Here is a 16,928-nt window from a genome sequence, read left to right on the forward strand (position 1 = left end):
TTTACCAAGATTAATAATTGTTATTTGACAGAGATTGGTGAACATTGTCATTTGACAAGTGTCAGCTCTACGATTTTATTATCGCGAGAATATAGATTTGTCCACTTCCTCATAAGAAATCGTTCAGCGAGGTATGAATTTAAAGCTTACTAAAAATTACATATATTACATTTCCATGGTCGTCTTTTGACTATGGCGCTTGTACCATATGATGGGAATTATTTGCCCGTGCTCTCAAAATTACATAATTCGTCTGCAGAGTTCCATTTTGCTGACCACAATGTCAGACTAACCCAGGACTGGAATAAACTCGGAGTAGCTGCTGTTGTCTGGGATGCAGTGAGTGACCATCGTTGGTGTACGACTGTACATACTTTGCAGCATTTTTTAAATCTTTTTTTTAATTCCAATATGAACTATTCAATCATCTGTTGAATTACGGTTCGTCTTCTTGAGTGTGACAAAGATGTTGCCAACTATGGTACGATTGATTCTGCCACAATTTAACGATACTGTTCTCTCCTTACATCTATGTTTTCCTTTCTCTGTCAGGCGGTAGTGATGTGTATGTACCTGGAGCTGGGGCAGGTCGAGCTGACAGGGAAGGTTGCCATCGAGCTGGGGGCAGGCACTGGACTGGTGGGCATCGTGGCAGCTCTTCTAGGTAAGAACTCACAGGGGAGACTTGCACTACAGGGCCAAACCAAGCTGAAGTGGGTTGGCCTGATTGCTATATAGTTGAGCTGATGTGGGCTGGCCTGACTACTATATAGTTGAGCTGATGTGGGCTGGCCTGACTACTATATAGTTGAGCTGATGTGGGCTGGCCTGATTACTATATAGTTGCGCTGATGTGGGCTGGCCTGACTACTATATAGTTGAGCTGATGTGGGCTGGCCTGACTACTATATAGTTGAGCTGATGTGGGCTGGCCTGACTACTATATAGTTGAGCTGATGTGGGCTGGCCTGACTACTATATAGTTGAGCTGATGTGGGCTGGCCTGACTACTATATAGTTGAGCTGATGTGGGCTGGCCTGACTACTATATAGTTGAGCTGATGTGGGCTGGCCTGACTACTATATAGTTGAGCTGATGTGGGCTGGTCTGATTGCTATATAGTTGAGCTGATGTGGGCTGGCCTGACTACTATATAGTTGAGCTGATGTAGGCTGGCCTGACTACTATATAGTTGAGCTGATGTGGGCTGGCCTGACTACTATATAGTTGAGCTGATGTGGGCTGGCCTGACCTGACTACTATACAGTTGAGCTGAAACCATTCTGGAAAGGACAATGTGAAAATAAACCATCAGAGCCAGAACTGTTTGGGTTGGCCCTATAGTGTGGATCAGGCTCAACTGTTAGAACTACTAATTGTTAGTCACATTTTTACATGTGCTAACCGTGCAAGCCTTCTGTCCAAAGGTGCCAAAAAAGTGACCATCACAGACCGTGAGCCTGCCTTGGGCTTCCTTGCAGCCAATGTGAAAGAGAACATTCCCCCGGATCAGCTAGGAGCAGTGGAGGTCTCAGAACTGACCTGGGGCCAGGGATTGGAGCGCTATCCCAAAGGAGGCTTTGACATAGTGCTGGGAGCAGACATTGTTTACCTGGAAGACACATTTCCATCATTACTGCAAACGATGGAGCACCTCAGCTCAGAGATTAGTGTAGTGCTACTGGCCTGCAAGATCCGCTACGAGCGTGACACTAACTTCCTGAGCATGCTGAAGCAGCGCTTCACAGTACACGAGGTGCACTATGACAAGGAAAGAGACATTCACATCTACAAGGCTGTGAAGCTTCCAGCAAGGAGAGATCTGTAGGAACCAGTGACTGATGGGGGATGTGAATCACAGTGGATGGATCAATGTGCTGTCAATCATTGATGGTTCAGGGAGCTACTACTCATGAATGGACAGTCAGTGAGATGGGTTCATGGAGGATGGTTTTGTTTCATGCAGGGTTGTGTCCAGTAGGGAGAAAATATGGAGCTACAACCCAGCTACTGTGGGGGATTGTAAATTGCCTTCATTTCATTCATCCCTTTTTGATAAAAATGGATTTGAAAACAAATTAAGACATCTGAAAAATAATACCAGAAACACATTTATTAACAGCTGCCAAAAACAAATAGTAGAATCTGTAATATAATTGTTTAGCTTTTTTCATACAAGTGAATGCTGACATTAAGAAATACAACGTTTACAAAATATGAACAGAAATGGCAAGTGTTTTAAAAATAAGATGCATATGTTATTTATGACAGATGGCTACGTAAAAACAAAATAATACAATATGGCATTCCGTTATCCAATCAAACAGAAGACCGGGTTCAGGAAGCAAATGTTATGGAACATTGCCGATAGAAATATAGTTGACACGAATCCTTATTTTACATGTCAGAAAGGCATGTCTGTTCAACAAAACAGTTCTAGCTGAACATTTTTATCTGTTCCACATTGTTGTGAGCTGCTGAACGCACCCCTGGTGTAATCCCACGTTTGTTGATGAGTTGTCAGTCTAAATGTCAGCGATGGATCCCAAAATCGAGGTCTACGTCATCACTGCAGATCCAAGCAAACTATCCCTTTTAACTAACTACATGATAGAAAATGCTTCTTCCCTTGTTCTATCAGAAGTGTTTGAGGCACAACAGATGAAAAAGTGAGATTGTGGGGCTAATCCTAACTTTCACTCTACAATCCCATTGATGTCAATGCATGATTAAGTTAAGTGGAAGTTAGGATATCCTCCAATATGATTATGCCTTATGCTTGTTCAGGCCATGGAGTAACAAACAAGGAGACTCAAACACACAACACTGCCTCAGACATCGTATACATTACATGAATGCCTAAAAGCACACTATACAACACCCATAGTCTACCCTTCAGTCATATTTCACAACTCCTCCTGTCAGCTGTGTGGTAGCTCAGTTTACATTAGCACAACTCTTTAAAAAGGTACTCAGCGAAATGAATTTCCCCCCCCGAGCAGCACCGGAGATATTGAGATGAGTGAGATGCAACACTTTGCCATCACACAGTATCGCTTCACGTTGTAGTGGTAGCCACGGCACCAAAACAGCGGAGAAGTTGAGCCTCACGCTTCAACACTCTTAGTTGTGGAAATTGACCCACTATGCTGTTTACATTCTGCATCTACGTCATCTCGCTGAGGTTACCTTTTAATGCCTGTTAGTTGTTGCAGACAATCCATCTCCTACCCCAAAACACCCGACTTAGCAATGCTGAATAACAAAAGTTGGCAAGCAGAAAAATTCAATACATGATAACCCAACTCAAGCTCAAAGATAATACATTTCATCTGACAGTGGTTGGGATCTACAGTCCACATAAAGTGTTAGTAAGTAACAGAAGAGTTAAAGCAATCATCAGCCTAAATACTGAATAGTGTAGCACTCAAAAAGATGACAATTTTTCCAAAATCATTTTCAACGTGTGTTGCCAGGTGACGGTCCAAACTCAATAGTTGTATAGGGTAGTTCATGGTGGGCAGAGGGGTCCTAGTCCTCCACGGCTGGTGTTTTCCTGGTATCTGACATCTTGAGACTGGGGACTACTGGTTAGTTAGCAGCAGTGGTGTCGTGGATAGACACGATACCTACCACTGTAAGATTCCACTAGGGGCTCCATTCTATTGGTGGAGAAACAGTGTGCTCCACCTCATCCTTTTAGGGGTACTCATGATGGAAAGTACTCATCCTTTTAAGGGGTACTTATGAGGCCATCCTTTTAGGGGTACCTATGAGGCCATCCTTTTTAGGGGTACCTATGAGGCCATCCTTTTTAGGGGTACTCATGAGGCCATCCTTTTTAGGGGTACTCATGAGGCCATCCTTTTTAGGGGTACTCATGAGGCCATCCTTTTTAGGGGTACTCATGAGGTCATCCTTTTTAGGGGTACTCAGGTCATCCTTTTTAGGGGTACTCATGTCATCCTTTTAAAGGGATACTTGTGAAAAAGTGGAGAAATTGTGTTCTTGTTCTTTTTTCTCTTTCTGTAGGTCTTCTAGACTGGTAGAGCTTTTTAAAAAGAACAGGATAAATGGGGGAGGGTGGTGCCAGATGCATGGCTCTGTGGTGAGTCTCTGTAAATGGGGGAGGGTGGTGCCAGATGCATGGCTCTGTGGTGAGTCTCTGTACATGGGGGAGGGGGGACACTACTCTGATTTGTGGCAGTACAAGTCTTTAAGTGACTTCAGTTCCTCGATGAGGGTTTTGTTTTGGTTCTCCAGAACGGCCACACGGTTCTCCAGACACTTGACGTACTCCTTCTTCTTCCGGCGACACTCCCGGGCCGCCTCCCTGTCTCACACACACACACACACACACACACACACACACACACACGTATGGACAGTCAGTACAGTATGTCCACCTCAGCAAATCTTAACACGATCGTCATGTTTTCACTTAACATTACCTCAGCTTCATTGTGTAGGAAATAGGAGTTCCATATCAACAACATGCTAAATGTACACCTACATTATAGGATGTAGTCTACCATTTCACCCAACAGCCTTCATGAAAGTGATTAACACAACCCTAGTTAACAGTATCTATACCCTCTACTCCACCTACCTGTTCTTCATCAGTCTGACCTCCCTCTTACGGGTGACGACAACCTCTGGGCCTTCCTGGCCAGACAAGGCGGGAGAGGAGGCCATCACCATCCCAGGAGTCATGCTGCTGGAGTTGGCCGTACGGATCTGGTAGGTCTGCACTTCTCCAGAGGCAGCTGGGAAACAGAAGGGATCGTAGCATTACGTGTTGGTGTTTACGTCAAGAAATTGTGGGCATACAGGAGCTGTTTGTGTTGTTGTGTGACTGCATATGCAGGAAAACGGTTCTGTTTAGAACAACTGACGGGCACCCAGTAAGAACTAAAACTTGATTGAGGCTGGGGCCTCCCATGGTCCAAGAGGTTCTCACCTTGCATTACCACCTGGTTGCTGGGCACCAGGATTTGCTGTCCATCGGAGGTCTGGGCATACTGCAGGATGGTGGTGCCCTGCTGGGCGCCCGCCGCGTTGGTCATGGTCAGGGTCTGCATCCCCTGCATGCCATCTGTACCGTTATTGGCCAGTTGGATGGCGCCGCCCTGGGTGATGGCAACTGCAGAGGGGGGAGGGGTTAATGGATGATCGTCAGGTTAGGAACATTACTACGGTCTGCTCGGTCATGTTCAGCAAGGCAAACCATAGCGAAACGGAAAATTAACATTGTCATTATTGGACATGTTCAGGTAGAACCTTCCCGTTTCATTCAAACATTTCTCCCTACTGAACATGACCCTATTTCCACCATAGTCATTGACCATACACTACTCATCAAATATAAAGTAAGAAAGCCAACTAAGCTTGTCCAAACCAGAACAAGCAGGCACTCTTCACATATGGCCATGATGAAACTGGAGTATGGGTGAAGTTGTCTCTAGATGCTGATCTTGGGTCAGTTAAGCATTTTCCCATGTAGAGGGGATTGGTGGAGGGAAAGCTGATCCTAGATCTGTACCTACAGGACCCCCCCAGAGCGATAAAACTGAGGATTGAATAGGTAGGGGTTACGTACTGTACTGGCCGCTGGCCGTCTGATAGATGGGGCATGATGTGGGCATGGCAACGGTGGTGATGGCTGGGGTCGAGTCGTCCTCCGATTTCTCCTCCTCGATCGGCGGGACCGCTGACACGTCAGACGACAGGTCGTTCAGGATCTTCCTGCAAGGGATAACAAACAATCCCAATCAATGTCTCGGACTCTCAGTCAACAATGTGTCATCAGATTTCATTCACAGCCCAATCAGATCCAAAATGGCACCCAATCTGCATTTAATTTTTTTTTTTATAATCCCAATTTGGCAACACTGAGTCAACATGACAGTCATGTTGCCAGATTGGGATTTTTTCCTGCCACCCTGAGGCTGAGACAGTGGCCCTGTGGAGGAGCGGTACCTGTAGGAAGGACGTCTGGACAGAATCTCCCTCCTCTTCTGAGAGTCTGTCACACTGTCCACCGACTCCTGGGAGTCCTGGGAATCCTCTGCAACTGTTGAAATCTGACAGGGTCAAACACAAGAGTTGCAGTTTATAGGGCGTCCAATCAAAAACACTTTTTTTGACCAATGGGTAAAATAATATAATCCATTGGAAAGATTTGACCCTTGTAGGATGGTCAGAATTAGGGTGATTAAATCAATCGAGGCCAGAGAGAAAAAAAGTGGCAAAAAATCTGGAAAATCACTTTGCCGTTGAACTGATCTTTCTTCTAGAATCCAAAGGACATGAATCAGAGGTAAGATGGATATCCACTTTTCATATTCATTCAAAATTCCTGTCATTTCCCCAAGATACCTCACAAAAACAAGCATAGCTCTGAAATGTCAGAGCAATAAGCATATACCCCAATGTGTTTATTTTAACCAAAGCCTTTTACATTTATTTCAGCTCGTCTCATGCTAATTTAGTTTTTTTGCGACCCATGGAAACAACTTTGACCACAAAAACGTAAAATTCTCAAAAGTCATCACAGGAAACTTGCACTGCTGCTTATTATCAGATGTATTAGGGTATGAAATCCAACCTTTTAGATATGTTAATGAGAAAGACCCAACTGAACCATTCAGAACATGAAGAATCATACTTGTCTTGGTAAAATGGGTTTTATAACAGTCTAATAAAAAGCATAGCTGGCACACACCCAGAGAAAATGATTTTGTGTGGAGTTGCTGACTAACGGCAAATAAACTATAAGCTATGTAAATAGAGAGTCAGACACTAATATATATATATATATATATATAAGAAACTCCCAGTAATTCATTTTACAGGGATATAACATTAAGTGAAATTTCATCACCAAAGCACATTGACACCCTGCAGTTTATTGGAAATGCAGTAATACCTACACAACATCCAATAATGTTCCATTGATCTGTTATATTACTGTATGTGACCCACACCAACCCTCAAATAGCTGCCATCTGAGAGATTCTCTGCTATAGATTAGATCAGTTCATTAGTCACATGCACAGGGTCACACATGTAATTGAAGGTTACAGTGAAATTCTTAAAGCTCCAACAGTACAGGTCAAATATAGACCTGTTGCTGCCTACTACCAAGGCCTATTGCATGTACCTTACTATGTATATCACAATAGACTACTGTAATGGAGGGAGGAATGGGGCTCACCTGAACAGTCTGTACTTGAGGCGACTGGATGACCGAGGGCTGGGCGGCCTGGATGACCCCGTGGACCTGAACCGTCTGACCGTTGGGTAGCTGCACCAGGGTGACTGTGGGGCCGCTGGAGGAGACCTGTCCTGCTGCCATAGACACCTGCAGCAGAGACGCAGATTTAGAAACGGCTTATGAGTGTGGGCTATACATGCTCGTTCCAGGGCCCGGTTTCCCAAAAGCATCTTATGGCCAAGTCCATTTGAGCACAACAGGATCCTATGGCTCTAACGATGGACTTAACCTTAAGATGCTTCTGGGAAACTGGTCCATCATTTTAACCTTTATTTAACTAGGCAAGTCATTAAGAACAAATTCTTATTTACAATGACGGCCTACCCCAGCCAAACCCTAACCCGGACGACGCTGGGCCAATTGTGCGCCGCCCTATGGTACTCCCAATCATGTCCGGTTGTGATACAGCCTGGAATCGAATCTGGGTCTGTAGCGACGCCTCTAGCACTGAGATGCAATGCCTTAGACCACTGCGCCACTCGGGAGCCCAAAATCCACATAATGGTTACAAAGACCATGAATAGAAGTGATTGATTATTCTTCATGTCAGTGAACAGTTCTGCTCTTCTACAAAACATATTTATTTATGAACATTCTACAATGTTGTGCCCTGCTGAATGCAGCCCACATATGGAGGCTCCCTACACGCATAGGCTGCATCTACGCAGGCAGCCCAATTCTGAGCTTTCTTTTGACCAATTATATCAGCTCTAAAAAGATATGACGTGATTGGTCAAGACAAATTGGTGGGGAAAACATCAGAATTGGGCTGCCAGTGTAAACGCAACCATACAGACTCATACATGTACACCAAAAGTAGGGCCTCGTAAAGAATTTCCACCAGAGGATCAATAAAGTTGAATTTGTCTCAGCCTCCAGTATTTATGCTGCAGTAGTTTATGTGTCGGGGGGCTGGGGTCAGTTTGTTATATCTGGAGTACTTCTCCTGTCCTATTCGGTGTCCTGTGTGAATCTAAGTGTGCGTTCTCTAATTCTCTCCTTCTCTCTTTCTTTCTCTCTCTCGGAGGACCTGAGCCCTAGGACCATGCCCCAGGACTACCTGACATGATGACTCCTTGCTGTCCCCAGTCCACCTGGCCATGCTGCTGTTCCAGTTTCAACTGACCTGAGCCCTAGGACCATGCCCCAGGACTACCTGACATGATGACTCCTTGCTGTCCCCAGTCTACCTGGCCATGCTGCTGCTCCAGTTTCAACTTCCACCTGACTGTGCTGCTGCTCTAGTTTCAACTGTTCTGCCTTATTATTATTCGACCATGCTGGTCATTTATGAACATTGAACATCTTGACCATGTTCTGTTATAATCTCCACCCGGCACAGCCAGAAGAGGACTGGCCACCCCACATAGCCTGGTTCCTCTCTAGGTTTCTTCCTAGGTATTGGCCTTTCTAGGGAGTTTTTCCTAGCCACTGTGCTTCTCCACCTGCATTGCTTGCTGTTTGGGGTTTTAGGCTGGGTTTCTGTACAGCACTTTGAGATATCAGCTGATGTACGAAGGGCTATATAAATAAATTTGATTTGATTTGATTTGAATTTGATTCAAGTGTCTGGCAATGTTGATGAGGATACTGTACCTGGGCCAGTGTGATCTGCTGGGCCTCAGACTCAGAAACAGCTGTGTCACCACCCTGCTGTGTATCGGCTCCCGCTTCCATGGTCATTTAGTTGGCTGGAATGGCGGGTGGAGAACTCTGGAGAGCCTGAGCCACAAAATGTAAAATATTGGTATGGGGGTGGATTTAATTCAAGGCTCTCCAACCCTGTTTCTGGAGAGATAAAGTTGTGTAGGTTCACGCCAATCCTGTTCCTGGAGATCCCATCCTGTAGGGTTTCGCTCCAACCCCAGTTGTAACTAACCTGATTCAGCTTATCAACCAGCTAACTATTAGAATCAGGTGCATTGGATTACAGTTGGAGCTAAAAACCTACAGGATGGTAGCTCCCCAGGAAGAAGGTTGGTGTGAAACCCTACAGGATGGTAGCTCTCCAGGAAGAAGGTTGGTGTGAAACCCTACAGGATGGTAGCTCTCCAGGAAGAAGGTTGGTGTGAAACCCTACAGGATGGTAGCTCTCCAGGAAGGGTGGTGTGAAACCCTACAGAACGGTAGCTCTCCAGGAAGAAGGTTGGTGTGAAACCCTACAGGATGGTAGCTCCCCAGGAACATGGTTGGAGAGCACTGATTAAGTGATGGTATGCGCTGACTGTGATGTTTCAGGTCGTGGCCTTTGTGCCTCTGTCTATTCATACCAGACCAGGTTTGTTTAAGTGATTGTAGGCTACACCAGACATGCAGTATTACGTGTGACTATCTGAAAGTATGGGAGATACTATTCCAAATCATAAGTAACGTTCCTAAGGTAAAAATGTGTTGCTCAATGTTTATCTAATAAGTTCCAACATTGCATGAACGTAATGATTTTATGACAACACTAGTTAAGTGTATTTTCAATTTACAGTATAATATGCAGTACATCATTTCCTAACACGATACCCTGTTATTGCCGCCCTTTTCCAAGTAGTTAGCTAGCAAAGTATATAGCATTGTTAGCTACAAAGAAAACAGTAGCTAGCTGACACTTGCCTAGCTATACTAATATAAGACAAAAAAAGAAAAATTCAACCAAATGGTACGAAATGTATCCATGTTCATATTGTTGCTCGTTATATTAAATATGTGGTAGCTAGCTAATATCGACAACCTGGCTAACTAGCTATAGCTGCTAGCTAACTAACGTAAATATACAAATGTGTCCCATGCGGTAAAAATCAAGAGTTTTAGCTTAATCAATTCATTTGCATATGGTTCATTTAACGTTGGCTAGCTATGACACTTTAATTTGTCTTTATCTAAGTTTGCTAATGTAGTATGCTTATCCAAGACAACCACGCTGTGTTTGCAGACGGACTATCTTGCAAGCTAACGTTAGCTAGTTCTTTGGGAGGGAAATGTCTGTAGCTAAGCCAAATATTATTGGGCTGGGCTATCATATACCGCTAGTTAGCTTAGCAAGTTAGGCATTCGAACCTACATGTTTTTTTTGTGATTGCCAGCTGGCTATGTAGCTAGATGGCCAAACTAGGTCTGTTAGCCAACATGCTGATGCTATTAATTACTGTGGTTGCAATCTTTACTCGAGGACTCAAGCCTCACTCCCATTTTTCCAGTACCATTCTCACATAGCTGGCTGGCTAGCTTTGTAGACTGACTCAACATCGTGTGGCTCTGCAACACCGCCGCCATGATCTCTTTGTTAGATTTGGAGCGATTTCTCCAACACACCAGGGCTTTCTTCTATCCCCCTCTCCGCATCGGATGCTTACCCGACACAGACTCGCTTCGTCACTCCCGGGTCCTCCGAGCTCCACTTTTATTCAGACCGACACGTAAGAGACCGCGTCAGGCTACACCTCTGTCGCGTCACCGAGATGAACAACAACACGGAGAACGAGGGAGACGACGAAAATCAGTTCTATCGACAGGGCTCGAATTCGAACGGAAAATGACGAAATCCACACGAAGAATACCGACAATGACGAACATTGGCGGAAGTGTACGAAATGTAGGCCTAAATAAAATTGCGCATGTGCAACATGTGTTAGTCGAGAACATGAACAGCTGTCAATCAAAGACGTCTTATAAAACAGAAACTAGAACATCTTTGTTATATATTAGGAAGCATGAGCAGTATGCTAAAAACAGTATTGTATTGCCAGTAGAACTGATTCTAGAATCTTAAATAGACTATTTTGTACATAATTGTCACTAGTGATAAATCAAGAGGTATATTCCAAATGTTCCCAAACCAATTTGCTCATGGGCTAGATATATTTTAATATCATTGTGAGGGATATATTTTTGTGAGGCTGTTGGAAATTATTAAATGAAACCAAAGACTGTGCTTTGCCATATGATTCCAAAGGAAGGGGAACCAGCTTCTTAGCCCAGATGGGTGCGAGATTTCCCTAAAAACGTACCACTTCTTTTTATTTCTTTATATTTTTTTATTTAACCAGGTAGGCCAGTTGAGAACAAGTTCTCATTTACAACTGCGACCTGGCCAAGATAAAGCAAAGCAGTACGACACAAACAACAACAGAGTTACACATGGAGTAAACAAAAATACAGTCAATAATACAATAGAAAAAGTCTATATGCAGTGTGTGCAAATCAGGTAGGATAATGGAGGTAAGGCAATAAATAGGCCATAGTGGCGAAATAATTACAATATAGCAATTAAAAGCTGGGGTGATAGATGTGCAGAAGATGAATGTGCAAGTAGAGATACTGCGGTGCAAAGGAGCAAAATAAATAACAGTATGGGGATGAGGTAGTTGGATGGGCTATTTACAGATGGTCTATGTACAGGTGCAGTGATCTGTGAGCTGCTCTGACAGCTGGTGCTTAAAGGTAGTGAGGGAGATATGAGTCTCCAGCTTCAGTGAATTTTGCAGTTCATTCCAGTCAGTGGCAGCAGAGAACGGGAAGGAAAGGCAACCAAACGAGGAATTGGCTTTGGAGGTGACCAGTGAAATATACCTGCTGGAGCGCGTGCTACGGGTGGGTGCGGCTATGGTGACCAGTGAGCTGAGATAAGGTGGGGCTTTACCTATCAAAGACTTATAGATGACCTGGAGCCAGTGGGTTTGGCGACGGATATGAAGTGAGGGCCAGCCAACGAGAGCATACCGGTCGCAGTGGTGGGTAGTATATTGGGCTTTGGTGACAAAACGGATGGCACTGTGACAGACTGCATCCAATTGCTGAGTAGAGTGTTGGAGGCTATTTTGTAAATTATTTCGCCGAAGTCAAGGATCGGTGGGATAGTCAGTTTTACGAGGGTATGTTTTGCAGCATGAGTGAAGGATGCTTTGTTGCAAAATAGGAAGCCGATTCTAGATTCAATTTTGGATTGGAGATGCTTAATGTGAGTCTGGAAGGAGAGTTTACAGTCTAATTAGACAGCTAGGTATTTGTAGTTGTCCACATATTCTAAGTCAGAACCATCCAGAGTATTGATGCTGGACGGGCGGGCAGGTGTAGGCAGCGATCGGTTGAAGAGCATGCATTTAGTTTTACTTGCATTTAAGAGCAGTTGGAGGCCACAGAAGGAGAGTTGTATGGCATTGAAGCTCGTGTGGAGGTTAGTTAACAGTGTCCAAAGAAGGGCCAGGGGTATACAGAATGGTGTCATCTGCTTATAGGTGGATCAGAGAATCACCAGCGCCTCTTATCGATGGCGGTTCTGATATCGTTTAGGACCTTGAGCGTGGCTGAGGTGCACCCATGACCAGCTCGGAAACCAGATTGCATAGTGGAGAAGGTACGGTGGGATTCGAAATGGTCGGTGATCTGTTTGTTAACTTGGCTTTCGAAGACCTTAGAAAGGCAGGGTATGATAGATATAGGTCTGTAGCAATTTGGGTCTCCCCCTTTTGAAGAGGGGATCTCTCTTTGGGGATCTCAGACGATACGAAAGAGAGGTTGAACAGGCTAGTAATAGGGGTTGCAACAATTTTGGCAGATAATTCTAGAAAGAAAGGGTCCAGATTGTCTAGCCCGGATGATTTGTAGGGGTCCAGATGAACATTGGCTATCTGGATTTTGGTGAAGGAGAAATGGGGGAGGTTTGGGCAAGGTGCTGTGGGGGGTGCAGGGCTGTTGACCGGGGTAGGGGTAGCCAGGTGGAAAGCATGGCCAGCTGTAGAAAAATTGTTATTGAAATTCTCAATTATCGTGGATTTTTGGTGGTGACAGTGTTTCCTAGCTTCAGTGCAGTGGGCAGCTGGGAGGAGGTGCTTTTATCCTCCATGGACTTTAGTGTCCCAGAACTTTTTGGAGTTTTTGCTACAGGATGCAAATTTCTGTTTGAAAAAGCTAACCTTTCCTTTCCTAACTGCCTGTGTATATTGGTTCCTAACTTCCCTGAAAAGTTGCATATCGCGGTGGCTATTCGATGCTAATGCTGTACGCCACAGGATGTTTTTGTGCTGGTCAAGGGCAGTCTGTTCCTGGTTCTACATTTTTTGAATGGGGCATGCTCATTTAAGATGGTGAGGAAAGCACTTTTATAGAATAACCAGGCATCCTCTACCAACGGAATGAGGTCAATATCTTTACAGGATACCCGGGCCAGGTCGATTCGAAAGGCCTGCTCGCTGAAGTGCTTTATGGAGCGTTTGACAGTGATGAGGAGTGGTCGTTTGACCGAAGACCCGTTACGGACGCAGGCAATGTGGCAGTGATCGCTGAGATCCTGGTTGAAGACAGCAGAGGTGTATTTGGAGGGCAGGTTGGTTAGGATGATATCTATGAGGGTGCTATTGCAGATTAAGAGAACGTACACAGCAGGTTAGGAGAATTAGGTTAAGGTTAGGACTTTTCATCCTAATCTGCTACAAGAAGTCACTTCCGGTCGTAGCTGTATCGAAGGGGCGTGTTTTTAGGGAGTCCCAGGTGGGGGCAGTAGAACACTGTCTGTGGGCATGCTGTATAGATCTGCTGCCACACTCCAGCTGCAAATCAGCAATAGGAAGCTTCTACAATCTGGGTCCTGTTGAAATACATACTTCCATGTTCCCTTTTGAAAAACAGGGATAGGTTTTTGATTAAGGTCTCCACTAAAGCAATACCCAATATAGTGTTATTGTGATTATTGGCTAGGTACTTTCACTTATTTAATCTCTGATTAGTGATCACGTTGAGGGAGAAAGGAGGCATGTTTTGTTATTCTAACAGAGAAAACCCTGATCTTGTATTGTGGGAAATGCTGTGTTGGTGTTATTGAGTTTCTGTTCGTTTTATAATGCTCAGGATGCCCATTTCATTTGCTTAATCTGTCTGGTATTCCTCTCCATCTTACACAAGCCATAAAAAAACATCCCTTTATTGCAGACACAAAATTAGCTGTGTTTTAAAAGAAATTAACCCTCGGCTTTGGCAGCTGTTGCAAATCCTAAGGGAAACTTACACTTCAAACCAATTTATGACAATCATCTTTATTAGCTTTAAAAAATATATATATATTTTTATTGATCAAACCATTTAGTCTATACACCCCCACACGCATTCAGCAAACAGTGACTGACCTTGAGCTGTCAGTGAGTGGAAGACTGGAGTGTTTCTCTGACGAGCCCCCCACTGTGCAACTCCTCCAGGAGGGCGTGTTTGTGTTCGTGTGTGAACTCCCTCTAGCCTTCACTCCAACACTCAGCAATACTGTATCCTTCAGCATGAAGCCAGTCTGCTCTTCTAAACTGTGCTGTTATAGACTTTGCCTATTGCACACAGTCCACTCATTGTAAAAAGAGGAGCCTACAGGAAATTAAACGTTTACCTTAAAAAATAACTTCATTGTTTGGATGATGCTTGAAATCTTAAATCCAGAAAATGTTGTCAAATTTTCCACATCCGCTGCATTTGGAACACACTCACACACAAACGTGTGCATGCTTTACCTAATAACGCTACAAGAATGCAGAGGAGAAATGACCATAATCACCTAGCTCTTGAGGTAGGCCTAATAACCATAGACTGCTACACCTTGGAAAGAGTCAACACAGAGGTGGTGGGAGAAAAAGACAGTCGCTGATCTATATTTACTGCAGAGAGACAGAGACAGAGGTGGTGAGATGGTGACAGGGTCCTACATAATGCATGAAGGCCAGGCGGCCCCACAGTGCAGCAGCACTGCCTTGTCTTTATCCACCAACCCACCAGCTCTCCTACTGAACATCCATCTGGCTACCAACTCCTACTGCACACCCATCTGGCTACCTCCTACTGCACACCCATCTGGCTACCACCTACTGCACATCCATCTGGCTACCATCTCCTACTGCACACCCATCTGGCTACCACCTCCTACTGCACATCCATCTGGCTACCACCTCATACTGCACATCCATCTGGCTACCACCTACTGCACATCCATCTGGCTACCATCTCCTACTGCACATCCATCTGGCTACCATCTCCTACTGCACATCCATCTGGCTACCATCTCCTACTGCACATCCATCTGGCTACCATCTCCTACTGCACACCCATCTGGCTACCACATCCTACTGCACATCCATCTGGCTACCATCTCCTACTGCACACCCATCTGGCTACCCTCTCCTACTGCACATCCATCTGGCTACCACCTCCTACTGCACACCCATCTGGCTACCACCTCCTACTGCACACCCATCTGGCTACCATCTCCTACTGCACACCCATCTGGCTACCACCTCCTACTGCACATCCATCTGGTTACCACCTCCTACTGCACATCCATCTGGCTACCACCTCCTACTGCACATCCATCTGGCTACCATCTCCTACTGCACATTAATCTGGCTACCACCTCCTACTGCACATCCATCTGGCTACCACCTCATATTGCACATTCATCTGGCTATCACCTCCTACTGCACATCCAGCTGGCTACCACCTCCTACTGCACACCCAGCTGGCTACCACCTCCTACTGCACACCCATCTGGCTACTACCTACTGCATATCCATCTGGCTATCATCTCCTACTGCACATCAATCTGACTACCACCTCCTACTGCACACTCAGCTGGCTACCATCTCCTACTGCACACTCAGCTGGCTACCATCCTCTACTGCACATCCAGCTGGCTACCACCTCCTACTGCACATCCAGCTGGCTACCACCTCCTACTGCACATCCAGCTGGCTACCACCTCCTACTGCACATCCAGCTGGCTACCACCCTCCTACTGCACATCCAGCTGGCTACCATCTCCTACTGCACATCCAGCTGGCTACCACCTCCTACTGCACATCCAGCTGGCTACCACCTCCTACTGCACATCCAGCTGGCTACCACCTCCCACTGCACATCCAGCTGGCTACCACCCTCCTACTGCACATCCAGCTGGCTACCACCTCCTACTGCACATTCATCTGACTACAATCTCCTACTGCAGAGTCAGCCGGCTACCATCTCCTACTGCACATTCATCTGGCTACCATCTCCTACTGCACATCCAGGTGGCTACCATCTCCTACTGCACATCCAGGTGGCTACCTTCTCCTACTGCACATCCAGGTGGCTACCATCTCCTACTTCTCATTCATATGGCTACCATTTCCTACTGCACATCCAGCTGGCTACTATCTCCTACTGCAGAGCCAGGTGGCTACCATCTCCTACTGCACATCCTGCCGGCTACCATTTCCTACTGCACATCCATGTGGCTACATTCTCCTACTGCAGAGCCAGATGGCTACCATCTTCTACTGCACATCCAGGATAACATCTCCTACTGCACATCCAGGATACCAACCCCTACTGCACATCCAGGTGGCTACCATCTCCTACTGCACATCCAGCTGGCTAACATCTCCTACTGCACATTAATCTGGCTACTATCTCCTACTGCATATCCAGGTGGCTACAATCTCCTACTGCAGAGCCAGGTCGCTACCATCTCCTGCTGTACATCCAGCTGGATACCATCTCCTACTGCACATCCAGGATACCATCTCATACTGCACATCCAACTGGATACCATCTCCTACTGCACATGCAGGCGGCTACCACATCCTACTGCACGTCCAGTGTCTCCCTAGCCCTCCTGTCTCAGCCTCCAGTATCTATGCTCCAATAGTTTGT

General features: G+C 45.4%; 2 protein-coding genes across 4 annotated transcripts; one reads left to right on the forward strand and one right to left on the reverse strand.

The window, feature by feature from the left end:
* The first annotated feature begins 88 nt into the window (after positions 1–88).
* Positions 89–2,218, forward strand: LOC109885171 (protein N-lysine methyltransferase METTL21A). Its single transcript, XM_020477033.2, has 3 exons — positions 89–339; positions 553–664; positions 1,429–2,218. The coding sequence occupies exons 1-3, from the start codon at positions 193–195 to the stop codon at positions 1,827–1,829; spliced, it is 660 nt and encodes a 219-aa protein (XP_020332622.2). The 5' UTR covers positions 89–192; the 3' UTR covers positions 1,830–2,218.
* Positions 2,097–10,827, reverse strand: LOC116365370 (cyclic AMP-responsive element-binding protein 1-like). 3 transcript variants are annotated; one of them, XM_031818023.1, is made up of 8 exons: positions 10,622–10,827; positions 8,874–8,999; positions 7,218–7,364; positions 5,981–6,084; positions 5,601–5,746; positions 4,962–5,144; positions 4,611–4,767; positions 2,097–4,334 (listed from the first exon to the last, which is right to left on the reverse strand). In XM_031818023.1, exons 2-8 carry the CDS (start codon positions 8,958–8,960, stop codon positions 4,190–4,192), a joined length of 969 nt encoding a protein of 322 aa, XP_031673883.1. In that variant the 5' UTR covers positions 8,961–8,999; positions 10,622–10,827; the 3' UTR covers positions 2,097–4,189. The 3 variants fall into 3 exon arrangements, with proteins under 3 accessions (XP_031673883.1, XP_031673885.1, XP_031673884.1); XM_031818025.1 differs by having other exon boundaries at positions 10,478–10,803; XM_031818024.1 differs by having other exon boundaries at positions 10,469–10,803.
* Positions 10,828–16,928: the final 6,101 nt, after the last annotated feature.

The sequence above is a fragment of the Oncorhynchus kisutch genome, unplaced genomic scaffold, assembly GCF_002021735.2.
Source record: "Oncorhynchus kisutch isolate 150728-3 unplaced genomic scaffold, Okis_V2 scaffold1231, whole genome shotgun sequence".
Lineage (NCBI taxonomy): Eukaryota > Metazoa > Chordata > Actinopteri > Salmoniformes > Salmonidae > Oncorhynchus > Oncorhynchus kisutch.

Bases quoted from the DNA above. Each gene is read 5' to 3' on its own strand.
- LOC109885171 (XM_020477033.2), top strand. From the start codon at position 193: ATGGCGCTTGTACCATATGATGGGAATTATTTGCCCGTGCTCTCAAAA. The intron at 340-552 runs GTGAGTGACCAT...TTTCTCTGTCAG, and splicing joins CTGCTGTTGTCTGGGATGCA to GCGGTAGTGATGTGTATGTA. The intron at 665-1,428 runs GTAAGAACTCAC...TTCTGTCCAAAG, and splicing joins CATCGTGGCAGCTCTTCTAG to GTGCCAAAAAAGTGACCATC.
- LOC116365370 (XM_031818023.1), bottom strand. From the start codon at position 8,960: ATGACCATGGAAGCGGGAGCCGATACACAGCAGGGTGGTGACACAGCT. The intron at 7,365-8,873 runs GTACAGTATCCT...TCTCTGCTGCAG, and splicing joins AGCAGATCACACTGGCCCAG to GTGTCTATGGCAGCAGGACA. The intron at 5,145-5,600 runs GTACGTAACCCC...CCCCCTCTGCAG, and splicing joins GACGGCCAGCGGCCAGTACA to TTGCCATCACCCAGGGCGGC.